Source organism: Epinephelus fuscoguttatus, linkage group LG21, assembly GCF_011397635.1.
Source record: "Epinephelus fuscoguttatus linkage group LG21, E.fuscoguttatus.final_Chr_v1".
Lineage (NCBI taxonomy): Eukaryota > Metazoa > Chordata > Actinopteri > Perciformes > Serranidae > Epinephelus > Epinephelus fuscoguttatus.
Genome location: NC_064772.1, coordinates 21,244,527 through 21,267,365, shown reverse-complemented (window position 1 = coordinate 21,267,365; position 22,839 = coordinate 21,244,527). Strand labels below are relative to the sequence as shown.

The 22,839-nt window shown below is 39.0% G+C and overlaps 1 protein-coding gene across 1 annotated transcript in view; it reads left to right on the top strand.

Annotated features, from left to right (window-relative positions):
* flt1 (fms related receptor tyrosine kinase 1) overlaps positions 1-22,839 on the top strand; it is a 55,156-nt gene that overhangs the window by 30,442 nt on the left and 1,875 nt on the right. The window contains exons 14-29 of the mRNA XM_049565859.1: positions 6,151-6,297; positions 6,372-6,503; positions 7,361-7,467; positions 8,317-8,452; positions 9,275-9,379; positions 9,473-9,586; positions 12,237-12,325; positions 12,769-12,853; positions 12,949-13,046; positions 13,145-13,267; positions 14,791-14,902; positions 15,052-15,151; positions 15,273-15,378; positions 15,520-15,617; positions 17,040-17,109; positions 17,304-17,395. Coding sequence (XP_049421816.1) covers positions 6,151-6,297; positions 6,372-6,503; positions 7,361-7,467; positions 8,317-8,452; positions 9,275-9,379; positions 9,473-9,586; positions 12,237-12,325; positions 12,769-12,853; positions 12,949-13,046; positions 13,145-13,267; positions 14,791-14,902; positions 15,052-15,151; positions 15,273-15,378; positions 15,520-15,617; positions 17,040-17,109; positions 17,304-17,395 — 1,714 coding nt within the window. The remainder of the gene's footprint in view (positions 1-6,150; positions 6,298-6,371; positions 6,504-7,360; positions 7,468-8,316; positions 8,453-9,274; positions 9,380-9,472; positions 9,587-12,236; positions 12,326-12,768; positions 12,854-12,948; positions 13,047-13,144; positions 13,268-14,790; positions 14,903-15,051; positions 15,152-15,272; positions 15,379-15,519; positions 15,618-17,039; positions 17,110-17,303; positions 17,396-22,839) is intronic.

Sequence of the window (22,839 nt, the reverse complement as noted above, 5' to 3'; positions counted from 1 at the left end):
TTCACAGATTGCATTAGAAAAATGTAAGTGTCTATTGGTTCCCAGTTGCCCATCTGAATTTTTTTTTTTTCTCAGATCATATGACTGACAGATTGTAGCCTGAGAGGTTCACCTGATCACTCCTTGGTAGGCCAGATTTTCATGTTAGATTCATCATCTTGAATTTTGGCTTGTGAACGTTACAAATCCAATTTTAGTAATTCTTAAAACTGACTCTCATTTTTAAATCCAACCAACTTAATTTGAGTAACTTAAATAAATATATCTTTTGGCTATTTTTTATTTTGTATCTGACTTTAAATCAGAATATTTCAATGCTATAAATTCAGTGCTATTTAAATTTTAACATAGGTATGAGATGCTTGTAAATTTCAAATCATTTCAGCTTTCTTTGCTTCCATACAAATCATGGTATGCAAGAACTGAAAACTCTTCTTGGACCAGAGATTAATTTCTATTGTCTTGGGGCCCAAGTAAGATGTTAAGGCCCTTGATTTGTATCTGAAACTTGATTTTCTTGATTCCTAATTTTGATTCTTTATAGCTAAGTTTCAAACACAGATCAAAGTCACTCTCTCTATACATTTAAAACTCACAGCCTCCTCGTGTGTTTTGTGCACATATGTTGCACATACGTACATACAAACAAACACCCTCTCTCACAGAGTTTGGCTGCTTGGGAATTGGGTCCCCTCAGCTTCCTGGGGCCCCACCCTGCCTTTGCTCTTGCGCTCCAGCTCAGCACCTCTTTCACGTGGGAATGAGCTCTTGTCTGGAGGAAGAGCACACAATGGCACTTCCCACAATGCCACATTTACAGGCCCCCACACAGGGCCGCAGGAACAATCAGCCAATCAGACACTGTCAGGCCCCAGCCCCCGCAGACAATCATCAATTGTTGTCCAGGAGGAAGATAGGGGAAACAACAATCAGTCGCCTTGGTTAAGTGACTTTTCTTCATGTCTTTTACTGCTGTTCTCTATACAATCAGGGCCCAACACATCAACTTCCTCCCTCGGGACGCACACAAGGGAATTACTAGAGAGACAGGGCGACCAGAGACAGAGAAGCTTAGGAGCCAAAAAGAGGGAGAATGGGGAAAAAACTAAAAAACTTGGGGTTAGAGAGACTCAGGGAGCAATGTGGTCTAATTATAGTGTGTGCATATCGTAGTGCATGAGAACGAATCTTAAAAAAACTGCTTTCAGCTCATTGTGTTTACTCTTGGGCCCAAAACTGTCCACATGATGAAATACTACATTGTTGTTGCTTTTTAGAAACGTTTGTACTGCAGGGTATTTCAGGGTGAGTAAGGGGCCCAAGAGAAGCCAAACATCAGCTGACTCACAGGTTGAAGCCAAGGCCACTCTTCTGGAAAAATGTGTCACAGCCACTGCACGATTATTGTCCAAATGTGGCACTGGTCCAGAAAACAGTGGGAAAAAATAGCACTGCTTTCACTTCATCACAAATCTGCTTCAGTCTATAAATAACTGCGACCGTAATACTTACTTACTGCAAGTTTAAAGTATCAAAAATCCTCATTATAGAGAATTATATTTCTAATATATATGTATTCATGTGTAAACTGCATTTTAGTTTGTCAAAGTGGATCTAGTTTTAATTACTTTATATACATTGTGGAGTCAGATAAAATGCATTGTCTTTAGAGAAGTATTCACTGGTGGACTAGTGATGGTCTTTTCATGAGACTGCGCAGTCGACGGGCGCAGATACTTTTGAAATCGGTGCTACGTGACCAAAGAAAACAGAAGAGGAAAAGACTGTAGCATTTGCTTTTGCTCAGGAGATAGGAAGCCTACAGCTACCAGAAAGCACTGCACCACAACAGACCAATAAACACTCCTGCCACTGTGCTACATATGCTGCATTCAAATGGCACTCATGAGCTCTTGTTTATGACACAGGAAGCCATGTACACGAAACCGTGAACTCGAAACTTATGAGGTTGTTAACAAGAGGTAGGCATTCATATGGTTTCTTCTCATGAACAAGGTAAGAACGCATCAGTAATGCAAGCTTGGCCGTTTTGACACAGGGAACTGTGAGGTGGCTAGCTGGTCACTAATAATCTAAAGTTAAGTTAAGTTAAGAGTAAGCCGTTTCTGAGCAGTGTTATGTGAATACAAACAGTTCAGGTGAGAAACAGGCAACACAGTACCTGAATCTTGGTTTATATTTGATAAGCACTGCTTGTTTTATCTTCATCCTCAGTTTTTACAATACAGGAAACAGTAATGCACCCACTTCCTGTTTACACATTTTTGCATTACATACAAACAGTCAACTAAAATATGTTTCTGAAGATGTTTTAGGTGAGAAATAGGCAGTGCAGTAACAAAATCTTGGTTTATTTGATCAGCACTGCCTCGTTCTACCGTTTGATCGAAGTCTGATCTAAGATTGACCTAAATTCTTTGGGTGCGTTCATAAATCTAATCTGATGCTCGACGCTAAAATGAAAGCGCTGTTGTTCTACAAAACACAGTGTTCTAGTTCTACAGGAATTAGCGAACTGTTAAGTTTAGTTTAGTTAAGTTTATTAGGGTCCCCATTAGCTATTCTTCCTGAGGTCCACAGCAACTTTACATTTGTGACAGTGCACAAAAACAACTCACCTATAATAGTGAACAAAATAACAGGACTAGACTAAAATGTTGACACAGACAAACAAAACAGCTCCTAGCAATACTGTAAACTAGTCCATACCCAGTGAGTGCACAGTTGCCCACGTACAGTTTCACATGGTGTGTGTTTGAGATACAGGTCATAGGAAATTGCAGATTAAATAGTCACCTGAACCCATTAAGAAGAGCAATGTATTCAGACAGAGTTTTTGTGAATTTGATAGTACGATTGCTTTATCTTACTATATAATGACTGTCTACCAAGTTTAGTAAAAATCAATATGCTGGTTAGGCCTAGATAAGAAATTAGTTCTCTAGCACCCCCATTTTGTTTGATGGGGTCAATAATGGAGGGGTCCCCTCAGATTATGTGTGGTCATATGTCTACAAAGTTGCGTGGTGATCGGTGAAACCTTTGAGATGTTATACACCTTCATGTGATGAGCCACGCCCTCTGCAATATTCATTGCCTTATAGAAGCTCAGTTTTAGTAAGTTTTCCAACTTTTGCCAAGAGGGAACTTTAGATATTGGTCCCTAGATTATGTTCACCCAGTTTCATGCAGATCGGTCAAACTTCCTAGGAAGAGATCGATTTGAAAAATCTATATAACCGGAAGTTATGGATTCTTGAGGCGGATTTGTTCCTCATGAGGAGAGGCATCTCTGTGCAACGTCTCTACGACATACGGGGGGATATATGCCCATTCAAAGTTTGCAATTTCAATAGGTTGCTATAGCGCCCCCCTTTGGCCAATTGATGTAATATTGCTTCATTCACATCCTCCCATGACCCTCTACCACTGTGCCAAATTTCACATGGATTGGCCAAGTCAGTGAGGAGAAAAACGTGGAACACACACACAGAGTTTTTGTCATTATATAGTAAGATAAGTTATACTTTTTCATGATTACATTCAATAAGTTGCCGCCAGGTTGGGGCTACATTTTGCTCTGATTACCTGATGATGCTCCATTATTGTAATATTAGACCAAGTGTTTACATAATACTATACATTCAGATCTGTATGCTTCCCTACACACATTACATGTGCATTTAAAGGAATAGTTACCTGGAAAAATAGTATTTTTACCATGCATGACGTTCATTACAATGTATGAATCATATTATATAGTTCATCTTTGCTGGTATTCTTCTTTGGAAAACATGAAAATATGATTAGCACACTAAAAGAAAAGTAAGAATGCTAATTAAATCAAATCAGTCAAACTTACCTTTGGTGTTAATTAATTAGGCTGTGACACTTATGCTTTGTCTGTGTAATGGATAATCTAAGTTCTTGTCAGTTAATCACACATTCACTCTGCTTGGCGCTCTGCTACTCCACCTCCTCAGACACAGGGCCCAGAGTGCGCTCTCCTGCGAGAGTTCGGTCTTCTGAAAAATTGAACAGTACCTTTCAACAGCGCTCTGTATTTACAAACAGTCTAGTGTGCGCCTGAATACACTCTGTCACTCAGAGTGAGTATTTCTAAACACACCCTCTGTGTCCGTGGTGGCGGGCATACGAAAATGTAGAAGGACAATCTGTAGTTCGAGCAACAGCCTGGTTACCAATGTTCATTTTTACACATACTGCCCACACTGTTGTGATACAAAGCTGGTTGAAAATTGGCAAAGCATCCCTTTACATTGATTGGATATTTTTATGTAATTATCTAGAAAGTAACTGTAGTTGTCAGATAAATGTAGTGAAGTAAAAATAAAATTATTTGTCTCTGAAATGTAGTGAATTTGAAATATAAGGTGGCATAAAATGGAAATAAAGTGCAAGTACCTTAGAATTGTAGTTGAGTTGCACATACACACTCAAACTTTGGCACATATACAGTACAGGCCAAAAGTTTGGACACACCTTCTCATTCAATGCGTTTTCTTTATTTTCATGACTATTTACATTGTAGATTCTCACTGAAGGCATCAAAACTATGAATGAACACATGTGGAGTTATGTACTTAAAAAAAGGTGAAATAACTGAAAACATGTTTTATATTCTAGTTTCTTCAAAATAGCCACCCTTTGCTCTGATTACTGCTTTGCACACTCTTGGCATTCTCTCCATGAAAGAGAGAGGTAGTCACCTGAAATGGTTTTCCAACAGTCTTGAAGGAGTTCCCAGAGGTGTTTAGCACTTGTTGGCCCCTTTGCCTTCACTCTGCGGTCCAGCTCACCCCAAACCATCTCGATTGGGTTCAGGTCCGGTGACTGTGGAGGCCAGGTCATCTGCCGCAGCACTCCATCACTCTCCTTCTTGGTCAAATAGCCCTTACACAGCCTGGAGGTGTGTTTGGGGTCATTGTCCTGTTGAAAAATAAATGATCGTCCAACTAAACGCAAACTGGATGGGATGGCATGTCGCTGCAGGATGCTGTGGTAGCCATGCTGGTTCAGTGTGCCTTCAATTTTGAATAAATCCCCAACAGTGTCACCAGCAAAACACACACCATCACACCTCCTCCTCCATGCTTCACAGTGGGAACCAGGCATGTGGAATCCATCCGTTCACCTTTTCTGCGTCTCACAAAGACACGGCGGTTGGAACCAAAGATCTCAAATTTGGACTCATCAGATCAAAGCACAGATTTCCACTGGTCTAATGTCCATTCCTTGTGTTTCTTGGCCCAAACAAATCTCTTCTGCTTGTTGCCTCTCCTTAGCAGTGGTTTCCTAGCAGCTATTTGACCATGATGGCCTGATTCGCGCAGTCTCCTCTTAACAGTTGTTCTAGAGATGGGTCTGCTGCTAGAACTCTGTGTGGCATTCATCTGGTCTCTGATCTGAGCTGCTGTTAACTTGCCATTTCTGAGGCTGGTGACTCGGATGAACTTATCCTCAGAAGCAGAGGTGACTCTTGGTCTTCCTTTCCTGGGTCGGTCCTCATGTGTGCCAGTTTCGTTGTAGCGCTTGATGGTTTTTGCGACTCCACTTGGGGACACATTTAAAGGTTTTGCAATTTTCTGGACTGACTGACCTTCATTTCTTAAAGTAATGATGGCCACTTGTTTTTCTTTAGTTAGCTGATTGGTTCTTGCCATAATATGAATTTTAACAGTTGTCCAATAGGGCTGTCGGCTGTGTATTAACCTGACTTCTGCACAACACAACTGATGGTCCCAACCCCATTGATAAAGCAAGAAATTCCACTAATTAACCCTGATAAGGCACACCTGTGAAGTGGAAACCATTTCAGGTGACTACCTCTTGAAGCTCATTGAGAGAATGCCAAGAGTGTGCAAAGCAGTAATCAGAGCAAAGGGTGGCTATTTTGAAGAAACTAGAATATAAAACATGTTTTCAGTTATTTCACCTTTTTTTGTTAAGTACATAACTCCACATGTGTTCATTCATAGTTTTGATGCCTTCAGTGAGAATCTACAATGTAAATAGTCATGAAAATAAAGAAAACGCATTGAATGAGAAGGTGTGTCCAAACTTTTGGCCTGTACTGTATACTATTCATGGTGTATGTTTCTCCTTCAGTTTTGGAGCCTCCGGTGCTGCTTGATAATCTAACCGACTATACCGTCAACGTCAGCAGCTCAGTGATCCTTAGCTGTCCCTCTCAGGGTGTCCCACCCCCGACCATCACATGGTACAAGGATGAACGTGCTCTGTCTCAAGGATCAGGTAAAAAATAATACCATAAACATGCAAACTGTAGCTGTACTGTAGTGTCTAAGAGTTTGTGCCACCATCTCCAGGTATTGTGATATCACCAGAGGATGGCACCCTCCATATTGATCGAATCACAGTGGAGGACCAGGGCCTGTATACATGCCAGGCCACCAATGAGAGGGGGTCTGCAGAGAGCTCTGCCTATATATGGGTCAACGGTGAGTATATGTCTCCTCAGCGATATGACCCTTCCATATATGGGTATGTCTGAATGTCCATTGTTCCCAGTCCTGTAAATAGATGTGTAGTCTGGACATATAGTACGCTATACCACTTTGTTTGTATGGCGTGGTATGTCACTTCTATTAATGGGAGGTGATATGACTGTTTATCAATCCCTGAGTAAACACTGATCAAAGAACGTCTTAACATAATCTCAACGTGGGACACACTCAGCCTTTTGTTCAGTTCCCCTCAGTCACACACACATACACATACACACCCACACACACTCATACCTCCGGTGGTAGAATAGGCAGGCCCCCGTGTGGTTCTGCTACCCCCCAGTTTGAGTATCATTCCCTGGCAGAAGTGGTGGACGCGCTTCCCGGTCAGGGTGTGCAGAGAGGAGTGGCTGTGTGTGTGTTGTTGTGTTCTGATCAGTCAGGAAGGAAGCTGTCTCCCATTTTTATTTCCTCCAGAAGGGCCCGGCCTGCATCTCACAGACGCTCTGCACTGCACTGAGCTGAACGTTTCTACTTCTTCACATCAAAAATAGGGGAAAAAAATTAAGTTGGGATTTAATGAGGGAGTTGGATAGTGTTTCTGGATCATGGCGTGACGGTGAAAACACAGTGCCCCCATTTGGAAGCGTGGGTAAAAACTACAACATCAAGCACGTCTGATAGTAGTAGCAGAAGTATCTGATTTATCTGCGTTTTTTTTAGCCTCATAAAGCTCACAATATTCAAAGTTCTGTGCACTCCAGGCATGTTTGTACATTAAACGTAAATGTGTAATTTAAAATGAATGTAAATTAAGCACTGGTGTGTATTTGTGGCTCGTGTGTGTCCAGGTGCCTCAGAAGCCTCATTCCTGGAGATTCCCACACTCACCTGCACCTGTGTGGTGGCCACTCTCTTCTGGCTTTTGCTCACACTCTTCATACGCAAATTGAAACAGGTGAGAGGAGACAAGATGCTTTCTGGTACAAATAAACAAATATATGGAACATATTCAGGGCTTTCCATGTACATTTGTTAGTATTTTATCTTTTTTTAACTGAACGGAGAGTTTTGTTTGCACCACATAATTTCACAATCCTGATTATATGACTGGTGGGATGTATATGATCTTCATTCAGCACTAGCATCTTATTTCTCCCCTCTTAAATCTTAAATCCTGAGTCATCAGTACAAAATACAAATTTTCTTTTTCTAAGGTACTTTCAAACGTGGGGAAAATTTGTCTAATTTTGAGCAAATATGTTGCCCTAACTCCCTTGAGAGTATCAAATACTTTGATCTGCATTGTAATGGGGATTGTCTCATACCTCCATCACACTCTACAAAGGCACCTAAGCAGAATTTGGAGATTACACTGGACAAAGAGATAGACTTGGGAGGACAGTCTTGAAAGTGTGTGTAAATGTTCTGTAAACTCTAGACACAATCTGGTGCAATTCAAAAACATCAGCTATATTAATGCAAAGATCTTTTGGATTGGAATAAGACTCAAATATTTCTCAGAATCTGGAGCCCTGTGGGAGAGAACCTTTAGGGCTGTGGATTGTGGTGGTTTTTGAGGGTGTGACAGTATATCCTCTGTCACTGCGTATATGTATTTTTATTTTACTAGTGATATAATAGTCGCACAATTTGTTTGTTTTTCCTCTGTATTTGTGAAGACAATGAACACTATAAAAAATAACTTGAAATGTTTTGATGCCGAAAATATAAAAAAAAGCTACACATTTGTGTTAGTTTAATACCAGTATGGGATTTAACATTTTAAACGTGTCTTTCTCCAAAGCCCAACAGCTCAAACACCAAACCAGAGTACCTGTCAATCATTCTGGACAGAGGAGACGGGCCAATAGAGGAGCAGTGTGAGAGACTCCAGTACGACCCCAACCAATGGGAGTTCCCTCGGGAGCGGCTCAAATTAGGTACTCTTCTTTATTTTACGACAATAAGAAATGTAGAAATTAATGTTGTTTTTGACAGTATGTTTATTAGTTTTCTTTTTTTAAATTTTAGCAGATTGGTACATCGAGAAATAAACAGGAAAGAGAGAAAAAAGTACAAAAGACTTAACAATAGAAGCAATCAAACCCAAAACACATTTAACAGCAGCCCAGATTCATACATGCAACTTTAGAGATTATGATGATAATGTGCAACAAGTACATGAAAAAAAAAATCCCTGCAGCATGATGAGAGAGTGAGCAAAATTAACTTCTGTCATGCCTTGAAGGCACACGGGCGAAAAGAAGAGCTGACATGATGGTTACAGTTGGATGCATAATCTTAAACTGTGTTGCTTTGATACAATTGCAGATGTCTTTCTAAAATGTATGTTCTCAGCATCAGTGACTTTGACTGGTGATATGAAACTTTTTGGGAATGTCATGCTATATGGGAGAGAGGGAAGGTATTTAAGATCACATCACAGATAGGAGGACTTTCTCACAGCTCTTATCAGATTAATTTTGGGAGTGACTCCCATTCCATTAATCAGACTCTGTGTCTGTGTTGTCTGTGCTGAGCTAATCAGCTCCAGCAGGGGGTGTGTGTCAATTGTGTTGACTGGAACTAATCAGCTCACCAAGGGTGGGATTCAGCTAGATGGACTCTAATGTCTTCTCTTATCAGCATCTCACATCCAGGACGGATGATAATAGTAATTAATAAAGTAGCTCAATTAGACACAAAAACACACCTCCCTTTCCTCCTGTCAGCCTCACTCACAATTTTTCTGTCTCTGTCAGGGAAACCTCTGGGCCGTGGAGCCTTTGGTAAGGTGATGCAGGCAGCTGCGTTTGGTATAGACAACTCCACCGGCTGCAGCACTGTGGCTGTGAAGATGCTCAAAGGTACAACATCTGGTCCCTGGCGTCATGAGGAAATAAAAATACAGTTCTGTGTGAAAACATGTATGCCACTATTTTCTACCTTTTGTCCACCAGAGGGAGCCACAGCCAGCGAACACAAGGCTCTGATGACTGAGCTGAAGATCCTCAACCACATTGGACATCACTTGAATGTTGTCAACCTGCTAGGAGCCTGCACCAAGCCGGGAGGTGTGTGTGTGTTTCCATGCATGCGTGCTCTAAATACGCCTATAGAAATATGCACAAGTTCACATTCATATACATACAGTACAGGCCAAAAGTTTGGACACACCTTCTCATTCAATGAGTTTTCTTTATTTTCATGACTATTTACATTGTAGATTCTCACTGAAGGCATCAAAACTATGAATGAACACATGTGGAGTTATGTACTTAACAAAAAAAGGTGAAATAACTGAAAACATGTTTTATATTCTAGTTTCTTCAAAATAGCCACCCTTTGCTCTGATTACTGCTTTGCACACTCTTGGCATTCTCTCCATGAGCTTCAAGAGGTAGTCACCTGAAATGGTTTCCACTTCACAGGTGTGCCTTATCAGGGTTAATTAGTGGAATTTCTTGCTTTATCAATGGGGTCGGGACCATCAGTTGTGTTGTGCAGAAGTCAGGTTAATACACAGCCGACAGCCCTATTGGACAACTGTTAAAACTCATATTATGGCAAGAACCAATCAGCTAACTAAAGAAAAACGAGTGGCCATCATTACTTTAAGAAATGAAGGTCAGTCAGTCCGGAAAATTGCAAAAACTTTAAATGTGTCCCCAAGTGGAGTCGCAAAAACCATCAAGCGCTACAACGAAACTGGCACACATGAGGACCGACCCAGGAAAGGAAGACCAAGAGTCACCTCTGCTTCTGAGGATAAGTTCATCCGAGTCACTAGCCTCAGAAATGGCAAGTTAACAGCAGCTCAGATCAGAGACCAGATGAATGCCACACAGAGTTCTAGCAGCAGACCCATCTCTAGAACAACTGTTAAGAGGAGACTGCGAATCAGGCCTTCATGGTCAAATAGCTGCTAGGAAACCACTGCTAAGGAGAGGCAACAAGCAGAAGAGATTTGTTTGGGCCAAGAAACACAAGGAATGGACATTAGACCAGTGGAAATCTGTGCTTTGGTCTGATGAGTCCAAATTTGAGATCTTTGGTTCCAACCGCCGTGTCTTTGTGAGGCACGCAGAAAAGGTGAACGGATGGATTCCACATGCCTGGTTTCCACTGTGAAGCATGGAGGAGGAGGTGTGATGGTGTGGGGGTGTTTTGCTGGTGACACTGTTGGGGATTTATTCAAAATTGAAGGCACACTGAACCAGCATGGCTACCACAGCATCCTGCAGCGACATGCCATCCCATCCGGTTTGCGTTTAGTTGGACGATCATTTATTTTTCAACAGGACAATGACCCCAAACACACCTCCAGGCTGTGTAAGGGCTATTTGACCAAGAAGGAGAGTGATGGAGTGCTGCGGCAGATGACCTGGCCTCCACAGTCACCGGACCTGAACCCAATCGAGATGGTTTGGGGTGAGCTGGACCGCAGAGTGAAGGCAAAGGGGCCAACAAGTGCTAAACACCTCTGGGAACTCCTTCAAGACTGTTGGAAAACCATTTCAGGTGACTACCTCTTGAAGCTCATGGAGAGAATGCCAAGAGTGTGCAAAGCAGTAATCAGAGCAAAGGGTGGCTATTTTGAAGAAACTAGAATATAAAACATGTTTTCAGTTATTTCACCTTTTTTGTTAAGTACATAACTCCACATGTGTTCATTCATAGTTTTGATGCCTTCAGTGAGAATCTACAATGTAAATAGTCATGAAAATAAAGAAAACGCATTGAATGAGAAGGTGTGTCCAAACTTTTGGCCTGTACTGTATATATATTTAGTTGTAGGGGAGACGTGGGTAAAGTGTAACATCTCAAATTGCTCCAATTAAAAATGGTTTAGAGGCATAACACTCAGTATTCACATGGTTTGTAATGATCCCTTTACGTCTGCAAATGGACAACTGTTGACTAATTCTTGTCAAAAAATGTTCTGCTAAGACTCATTTCTAAATCTTAAAAGTATTTTTTCATCTACAGTTTTTTCCCCACGCTGTTTCTTGTGTTAGCAAGCTTATGTCATTGGTGGTCATATCTGCTACATAGCAGGAAATGACTGCTGTTGGGTAACTGTTTTATGAAAACTCATCAGTTCCAACTGTGTAGTTCCTACTTAGTGCATGTCTTCAAACTGTACAATAGTTCTGCCATTGAAAAAAAAAAAATGCAACTTAATCTTGCATGATTAATCACTACTGTGTGACAGACCACATCTAGTATATTTTGAAGGATGAGCCGCAGGCCAGGGCCATTCGCACTTTCAACATGCCTGAGATAAGATGATTGTTTGATGTTTTGTGTTCAGTTTAAATCTCCATGTATGATATATTTAGTATATATTTTGTGCCATAGTGCAGTGGTTAAGTCACTGCAGTCTGGTCCTTTGTATTCATATAAAGGTGTTACATGTGTCATTACAATCACCCCAGCACATGGGGGCAGATGTGACATTTGACTTCTAGTGTTTCAATCAATATTATGACTCTTACATTGTTTGTAAAACATTTGTAGACTGTGAACAAGTAGAACGCAAATATAAGTTACCTACATTAAAACTGTATTCAAATAGAGCAAGAAGTTTTTTTAATAATGACATCAAAACCAAAATTTGTTACAACTGCCCCCAGTCTCCCCTACTATGAGCTTGTCAATGCCTGTATGAGGGCCCTCGCATTTGTCTTAACTGTAATATGTGTGTGCTTTCTGTGCGTGCAGGACCACTGATGGTAATTGTCGAGTACTGTCGTCATGGAAACCTCTCTACCTTCCTAAAGGGTAAACGAGAGGTGTTTGTGCACGACACGGTGAGTCTACAAACACATTATTAAAGATGGTGTCACCATAGCTGTTTTTCACACAAAACAGGACCTCCATGGCGTGCAGACCGAGTTCCCACATGCCCCACACTTCTCCTTGCAGTTGAGAAAAAAAGAAAAAGGCCCCTGAGTGCTTCACACAGTTACAAAATCATACACTCAAAAACTCACTTCTGCAATCTGTTTGAGGTTCGAAGATGCTATCAGTTCTCGAGCAGGATGTCTACTTCCTTAATTTTGTTACAGGTTTAGATGTTACTACAAGCTGTGGCCCCAAAGGTCATTTTCACGGAGCAAAACATGTTTTTGAAATTCTTGCAACAAATTGACCAAAACCGCTTAACAAATGTTGGAAGACACATAATTCTAATTGTATCGTTGCTCTTACTCTCTGTCATACAATATTTGTAACTGATTTCTCCTTATCTCAGCTGGCTGGTGGAAAGGATGGAGGCCCAGGTTGTGTCAGCAACATGTCTGAGTTTGATGAGAGGCACAAGGAAGAGAGTGACCCAGGTAAGACAGGACAATAGTGAACAAAGTTTTCTCATGTTTGTGCATAATCAAACTGCATGGTTACATCACTGTGCCCCCTCTCTGTCGTCCTCTAGAGGCCAAATCTGCCTCCAACTCTCCTTTATTCCTGGAGGATCTCATCTCCTTCAGCTTCCAGGTGGCACGAGGGATGGAGTTTCTGGCCTCACGCAAGGTCTGATACATGATATGTGTGTAAGTGTGTGTGTATATACAGGTACACATGTGTGTTTCATATATGTCATTATTTGTGTTCTCTGTGTTCTGCATCAGTGTATTCACCGAGACCTGGCAGCCAGGAACATTTTGCTTTCTGACAATAAAGTGGTGAAGATCTGTGACTTCGGCCTGGCCAGAGACATCTACAAAGACCCCGACTATGTTCGCAAGGGAGATGTGAGTGCACGGGGCAATGTGATTCCAAAATCCCGCGTCTGAGAGTATTACACTTGCATTGTTATGACAAATAAAGATGACATCTTAGGAAAGCTCACCACTGAAAGCAATATTTGGGGAGACAAGCATTCAACCGGTTTATTTTTTATAGTATTTTACATTTTAGAATTCATGAGATCACTAATTATTTGAATATTTTTTTATAGTCATTAGTGGTGCAGTGGTTAGCATTGTCGCCTCACAGCATGAGGGTCCCTGGTCAAGCCCAGGGTAGGGGAGCCCTTCTGGAAGGAGCCTGCATGTTCTCCCCATGTCAGTGTGGGTTTTCTCTGGGTACTCCGGCTTCCTCCGACAGTCCAAAGACATGCAGGTTAATTGGTGACTCTAAATTGCCCATAGGTGTGAATGTGAGTGTGAATGGCTGTGTGTCAGCCCTGTGATAGTCTGGCAAACTTTCCAGGGTGTACCCCGCCTCTCGCCCAATGTTGGCTGAGATGTGTTGTTTTTATCTTTTATGGCCAAAAGCAGAAAAGCAAGGAGTGGCAGCTTCTTCTGTAACCGACTGTGTTAAATGGGCTGATAATATTGTCTCATATTGATCACAGGCCCCTGAATCGCATCAAATAAAAATCGTAGACTTTGAAATATCAGCAAATATTGTATAGTTTTCCAAAGAGTATTGAATCATGATGAAACTGGTGATTTATGCCCCTAGTAAATATCATTTAAGAAAAGTATCATTTAAGAAAAGTGGCTGCAAAAGCATAATGGTGTTCATTATGTCTTTAGTTTATGATAATGACTTTAGTTGTTCTTTTATTTCAGACATGTTAGGATATTACATACCTTGACATGTTTTCAACTTCCGCCTTCCTCAGAGGTGTCACTTGGTGTCACTTGGTGTCAATTAAAGTCATTATCATAAACTAAAGACATAATGAACACCATTGAACTCATTCATTCATTTTCCATAACCGCTTATTTGCAGTAAAGTTTACTTTAGACTGATTCCACAAACATACATAAAACAACAAAACAACACATGGGATAAGAAGAAAACTGTGTTTTTCTCGTATGCCTTCACAGTGAACCAAGAATCCAAAAGTGGAAAAACAATTCTTGATGAATTAGAGTTAAAGGGGTCCACATTTAACAACAGCAAAACTATATTAAAACACCTGGCAAGTGTGTGCGTTTGAACTCTGCTCAATGAAATGCACAAGCACAGTTCAAACACATACAAGCATATGACTGGATAAATGATACTTGGATTATACTGCATGAGTCATGTTTTTATATAGTTTTGCTGTTGTTAAATGCGGCCCCCTTTTACTTTAAATTTATCAAGAATATTCACTGTTTTTTCACAGATTCTTCGTTCACTATGGAGAAATTTTTTTGTGCAAATTTACAGGGCACGTAGTTGATATACAAGTGATCATTTTGTGGGTAAAGCATTCCTTTAAGCAACAAACACTGGATTTTTTTTGTAACTGTGCTCCTGTGATCTGATTGGTTGACAGGCCCGCCTCCCTCTGAAGTGGATGTCTCCAGAGTCCATCTTTGACAAGGTTTTCACCACACAGAGTGACGTGTGGTCCTATGGCATTCTGCTGTGGGAGATCTTCTCTTTGGGTAAGAGCCCTCTCACCACAGTTTTGTACAGGTAGTGGACAAAATAACAGAAACACAACCCAGAAGCCCAGCAACAAATATCTGATACCTCATGATCTCACACTTTTAAGACTGTTGACATTAATGCTTAACGTGTGTTTGTCCAACAGGTGCTTCCCCGTACCCTGGTCTTCACATAGATGAAGAGTTCTGCCACAGACTGAAGGTTGGAACAAGGATGAGAGCACCTGAATACAGCACACCTGAGATGTGGGTGGATACATTTTCAACCTTCCTACTGAGAGTGTCATTCAAACCTATATGTCATGTCTCCTGATGTGACCCAGGCAGTGATACTGGAAAATTAACACCTGTATGTTTGTGTGTGCAGTTACAGCACGATGCTGGCATGCTGGGAGGCCAGTCCCTCAGATCGACCAACCTTCACTGACCTGGTGGAGACCCTGGGAGACCTGCTGCAAGCCAGGGTTCAGCAGGTCAGGCTTCCTGTGAATCTTACTCCATCAGGCTTATGCTTTATTTCATGTCAGATAAGTTTTTTTTCCCAACATATGGATAAACTGCATACAGACACAAAATATCTACAGATACCCAGAATTGTTCCCTCTCTTTAACAGGAAGGGAAGGATTATATTCCTCTGGGATCTTTCATAACCGGAGACACTGGTCGCAGTGAGACTTTCAAAGAAAGCCCACTCGCAGTCACAAACCTAAGGTAAGGCAACATGAGACAGAGGATCAGTTCAGGACTAGATGTCACAATCCCTGATGCACCTACTTGAGACTGTGAGTGGGAGTAATAGTGCTGTCTGAGGGACGAGTAGGAGCTGAAGGGTTAGACGGATAGAAAAGTAGGAAAGAGCAAAGGTAGATAGAAAAGTAAGGAGGAGCACAGGGAAGACAGAGCCAAGGAGAGACTGGGCCGTACGCTCTACCTCACCTGACTCCTTCATTTTGATGAGGGAAGAGACTAACAGGAGAAAAACGTACCTAGCTTTAATCTAGGTGGAGTTTAACCGGTCGATTATTGTTGCACATACTTGAGATTGTGGGTTAGAGTTGGAGCCATGCTGAGGGAAGGGGATGGGGGTTTGGGAGGGTAAAAGCTTCACTTGGGTCATCAGGTGGGTACTCTCCTCCACTAGTGTTTCGATGGTAGGCTCACAACACCTCCAGAGGGCTCATCAGCAACACTTGGTGTCCCAGGTGTGCCCCCCCTCTGCTTTTACTCCCTTGTATCCTGCTGTTGTGAGTGGCATTTTGGGGCCCAAGTGGCGTCTCCCTGATGTTGGGCTTGGCCTGAAATTCCAGTTTCTTTAAGCAGCTGACTTGCCTACCAAGCCTCTGCAGCCCACTTCAACCATGCAAACCTTCTCTTTTGAGCCACGCTGCTCAGTGTCAGCTACCAGCTCGGCATACTTAAGGCTCTTGCGCTTGTAGGCTTCCTCCACATGATCCTTTCAGGGCACAGTGAGCTCAATGATCTAAATGAGGCGCAGTGAGGAGGACCAAGGCATGAGGTCTGGTCTGAGGTTAGTAGAGGCAATCTCAGATGGGAAGCATAGACACTGATTCAGATCTGCCAGTACCCTCCAGCTTCGTGCCCCTCCCAGTTTGCTGGTGTCTGATTTTACTGTACAGGCCTTGGATTGCTTGGCACCTTCTTGGACAAACCGTCTTGTAATTACTGGATGGAATGATGGAGGAGGTAGGGCATTGATGATGTCCATCTGGTCTCTAGGATAGCTGCTAGACACTTAGCACCCGATTGTGCCGCCAGGTGTAACGACCTTTTGTCAGGCTTGTCTGGCAGCCAACCAAAATATGTTTCAAGTTTGCTGGTGATGGGCACAAAGGTTACGTAAAAGATAGAAAATAAAAACATTATGCAACAGAATATACAGCAGGTAGATGTGAGCCAGCTCACCTTGACCTAAGATGTTATGTGTATGAGTAAACAGGTATTGTAGAGGAGTGCTGTAATAGCATAATAAAAATGTAGCGAAAAGAGCAAAACAGGTGCAGATGTGAAAGTGACAGGAGCAGTGAGAGGTAACTGAAACTTGATTCAGAAATAACAGGAAACAGGTTGAGAAATTTCTAACCCATGTTTTGATTCTGAATCCAATCAATCCAGTTACATGAGGGGAATGGCCACACTTCAGACATTTGAGGAACTCTCCTGTGAGGAGCCAGACAGCCCTGATGTAAGAAAACACCTTCACTTCTGCTTGGTTGCATGCACGCACATAGGCACACACACGCACAGGGGATGTGACAAAATTGCATCCTCACTTTGTCAGAGCTGAATAATTTCAGTGGAAATAGATAAGCAAAAAGGTATTGGTAAAAACACAGTCACTCTCTGATAAGCTGCATGTTTGCATCATCTCTGCTGTAGGATGAGCAGAGTGACAGTGGCATGGTCCTGCCATCTGAGGAGCTGAAGGATCTCACGTGGAACAACGACACCATGAACAAGAAACTCAGCAGGTGGTGACCTTTAATCTCTGACCACTAAACCCTTGACTTGCCTACCACCAGCCCAGACATCCCATCATCTGTAAATCATCGCACAGCAGGACACACAGTAATGTCGCACACATTGCGCAGTATCTTCGATGACATACTACAATGATGTTTTTAAATGAAATTTTAATTCATTTTAATTTTTGATGACATTTTTTATGTCATACTACACTATATATTTTTTAAGACATATTATACTATAATGTTTTTCCATGATTTTTTATGACAATTATATGAAATATTTTATGGTAATATATATAATGATTTTTTTTCTATGATTTCATTTGGCACACAATAGTATGACATATTTCTATGACGTACCAAACTATCACTTTTTGGAAATTTTTGTATGGCATACTATATCATCAGGATTTGAATTTGAAATAATTCATATTGTACTTATGACATTTGTTGTCAAAGTATAATATTTTTATGACATTTCATGACATAACATACTTAGACTTTTTTAAAACTATTTTGGCATACTATATTATGATATACTGTGACATTTTATGACTTTTTTGGGTATATTGTACAATGACATTGTTCATGTCAAACTATATGACATACTATACTATGCAGGGTTTTTTGGCATACTAGGCATATACTGTTAGATTTTTCATGATATACTAAACTACAACATTTTGCATGACTTTTTCACATACCATACTGTGTACATGACATACTATATTATGACATATAATATACTAAACATGACCATACAAACAAACATACTATCACATTTTTGTTACATTTTACGATTTTTGTTACTATACTATGAGGTTTTTATCAATTTTTTTGTGACATTTTTGATGACATACTATACTATGACATTTTTGCAGAATTTTTGAAGACATACTATACTATGACATTTTTTGTGACATTGTGACAACATGTTATACTATGATGTTTTTGTCACATTTTGGACGACATACTATACTATGGCTTTTTTTTATAACATTTTGGACAACATACTACACTATGATGTTTTTGTGACATTTTGGATAACATGCTATACTATGACATTTTTTGACATTTTTCATAGCATACTTTTTTGGCATACTATACTATGACTTTTTTTATCACATTTTGGACGACATACTGTACTGTGATGTTTTTGTGAAATTTTGCATGACATATGAGATTTTTATCAAATTTTTTGTGATATTTTTGATGACAAACCATACTATGGCATTTTTGCGACATTTTTGAAGACATGCTGTACTATGACGTTTTTGTGACATTTTTGATGACATACTATACTATGACATTTTTTGTCACATTTTGACGACATGCTATACTATGATGTTTTTTCATGATTTTTGAAAACATACTATACTATGACTTTTTTTTTAATCACATTTTGGACAACATACTACACTATGATGTTTTTGTGACATTTTGGACAACATGCTATACTATGACATTTTTTGAAAATTTTCATAGCATACTTTTTTGGCATACTATACTATGATGTTTTTTCATGTTTTGGACGACATACTATACTATGATTTTTTTTATCACATTTTTGACTACATGCCATACTATGACTTTTTTTTTATCACATTTTGGACGGCATCCTTTACAATGACTTTAATCAAACTGTGGATGACAAACTATACCATGACGGTTTTGTGACATTTTGGACAACATACTATACAATGAGGTTTTTATCACATTTTGGACGGCATCCTTTACAATGACTTTAATCAAACTGTGGATGACAAACTATACCATGACGGTTTTGTGACATTTTGGACAACATACTATACAATGAGGTTTTTATCACATTTTGGACGACATACTGTACTGTGATGTTTTTGTGAAATTTTGCACGACATATGAGGTTTTTATCAAATTTTTTATGACATTTTTGATGGCATACTATACTATGACATTTCTTGTGACATTTTGACGACATACTATACTATGATGTTTTTGTCACATTTTGGACGACATGTATACTATGACGTTTTTTCATAATTTTTGAAAACATGTTATAGTATGACTTTTTTTTATCACATTTTGGATGACATACTACACTATGATGTTTTTGTGACATTTTGGATAACATGCTATACTATGACATTTTTTGAAATTTTTCACAGCATACTTTTTTGGCATAGTATACTATGATGCTTTTTCATGATTTTTGAAAACATACTATACTATGACTTTTTTTCATGTTTTGGACGACATATTATACTATGACTTTTTTATCACATTTTGGAAGACATGCTATACTATGACATTTTTTGACATTTTTCATAGCATACTTTTTGGCATACTATACCATGACTGTTTTGTGACATTTTGGACGACGTACTATACTCTGACTATTTTATTACATTTTGGATGAGATATTATATTATGATGTTTTTGTGACATTTTTGACGACATACTATACTATGATTTGTTCTTACATTTTTGATGACATGGTATACTATGACTTTTTTATCTCATTTTGGACGACATACTATACTATGACTATTTTGTAATCACATTTTGGACGACACACTACACTATGATGTTTTTATCACATTTTGGACGACATATGACACTATGATGTTTTTGTGACATTTTGGACATCATGCTATACTATGACATTTTTTGACATTTTTCATAGCATACTTTTTGGCATACTATACTATGATGTTTTTTCATGATTTTTGAAAACATACTATACTATGACTTTTTATCACATTTCTGACGACTTGCTATGACATCCTTTACTATGACTTTTTTTTAATCAAATTTTGGATGACATGCTATACTATGACATTTTTTGACATTTTTCATAGCATACTTTTTGGCATACTATATTATGATGTTTTTGTCACATTTTCGACGACATACTATACCATGACTTTTTGTAATCAAATTTTGGATGACAAACTATACATGACGGTTTTGTGACATTTTGGACGACATACTATACATAACTTTTTTATATCACATTTTGGACGACATACTATACTCTGACTTTTTTATCACATTTTGGATGACATACTGTACTATGACATTTTTGTGACATTTTGGAGGACATACTATACTATGAAATTTTTTGACATTTTTCATAGCATACTTTTTGGTATACTATACTATGATGTTTTTGTCACATTTTGGACGACATACTATGGTATGACGTTTTTATCACATTTTGGACGACATCCTTTACTATGACTTTTTGTAATCAAATTTTGGATGACAAACTATACCATGACGGTTTTGTGACATTTTGGACGACATACTGTACTCTGACTTTTTTATCACATTTTGGATGAGATATTATATTATGATGTTTTTGTGACTTTTTGACGACATACAATACTATGATTTGATCTTACATTTTTGATGACATGCTATACTAAGACATTTTTGTGACATTTTTTATGACATACTATACTATGACTTTTTTTTTATCACATTTTGGACGACATCCTTTACTATGACTTTTTTAATCAAATTTTGGATGACAAACTATACCATGACGGTTTTGTGACATTTTGGAGGACATACTACACTCTGACTTTTTTTTAATCACATTTTGGATGACATACTATTCTATGATGTTTGACATATTTGACGACATGCTATACTATGATGTTTTTGTGACATTCTGGATGACATGCGATACTATGAAGTTTTTTTTGAAATTTTTCATGACATACTCTTTGGCATAATATATTATGATGTTTTTGCGACATTTTGGACGACATACTGTACTATGCAATTGACATATTTGACGACACACTATACTTCGACGTTTTTGTGACATTTTTGTTTACATGATTTTTGACAACATGACATACTATGATGTTTTCATCACGTTCTGGACGACATGCTATGTTATGATGTTTTTACAACATTTTTGACAAAATGCTATACTGTGACTTTTTGTAATCAAATTTTGGATGACAAACTATACCATTACGGTTTTGTGACATTTTGGAGGACATACTATACTCTGACTTTTTTTATCACATTTTGGACGACATACTGTACTATGATGTTTGACATATTTGACAACCTACTACACTATGACGTTTTTGTGACTTTTTGGATGACATATTATCAGGAGAGACACGTTTTTCTAATAAAAAGAACATTTATTAAAATGTGCACATAGGAATGCAAAATGTGAAAAGTCTTTGGCGATTCGACCCTGTAGAGATGGTATGATTTAATGAGGGTAATGTATCCATAGTTGAACAGGGAACCCCTCCAAGGTCTAGACGCTGGTGGTGGTAGAGGTGGTGAAGATGAGATGAGAGGAAGATGGAGAAATGCTGATGATCTGCATGAAAAGAAGAATGAGCCTTTGTTGAGCTTGTCCTGGACACTGGATATGATGGCTGGAGGTGAACGGGGTGAAGGGGGGCACAAAGATCCTGCCTAAAATGATGGGTGACAGCAGCAGAAGAGAGAGCAGTTTTAAGATTTTGCAGTGGCATCCTGATTGGTTGATAGAGATCGTGGCAAAGTTTTACTCAATAAGTAAACACCCATAGTCAGCTAATTAGAGGAAGCAGTGGGAGTGGGATGGAGAGAGTTGTTGATGAATGAGCACAAAGAAAGTCTTCCTGATTGAACTTACACTGAGCTTCATTCATTCAGACATACTACTATGACATTTTTGTGACAGTTTGGATGACATATTATATTATGATGTTTTTGTGACATTTTTGACAACATACTATACTATGATATACAATGATGTTTTTATCACATTTTGGACGACATGTTATACTATGACATTTTTGTGGCATTTTTAATGACATACTATACTATGACTTTTTGTAACTTTTTTGCATACTGTACTATGACTTTTTCATGACATAACATACTATTACTTTTTTTATAACATACTATAGTATGACATTTTTCATGACATACTATACCATAACACATTTTACGACATATTATAATATGACTTTTTATAACTCTTTGGCATACTATAATATGACTTCTTTTTTTTTTTTAAAACATACTATACTATTACATTTTTTGATGACATACTGTACTATTACATTTTTCATGACATATTGTACTATGACTTCTCGTTACCTTTTGGCATACTATACTATGACTTATTAATGAATGACTATTTTGGCATACTATCCTGTGAGATTTTTCATGACATACAATTCTATGACATATTGTAATAGGATAATGCTTTAAAGTGACTTTTTATACCTTTTTTGAATATTATACTATGACAATATTGATGACATACTGTGCTATGATTTTTTTATGACTTTCATGAGTCATCATAAAACATTCATACATTTTTATGGCACATTATACTATCACTATTTTAAAAATGAAATTAACTAAACCTTACTATGGAGGTTTTTTCCATTACTGGTTTACTGATATTACAGTTATTTGTGCATTACTGATTTTAA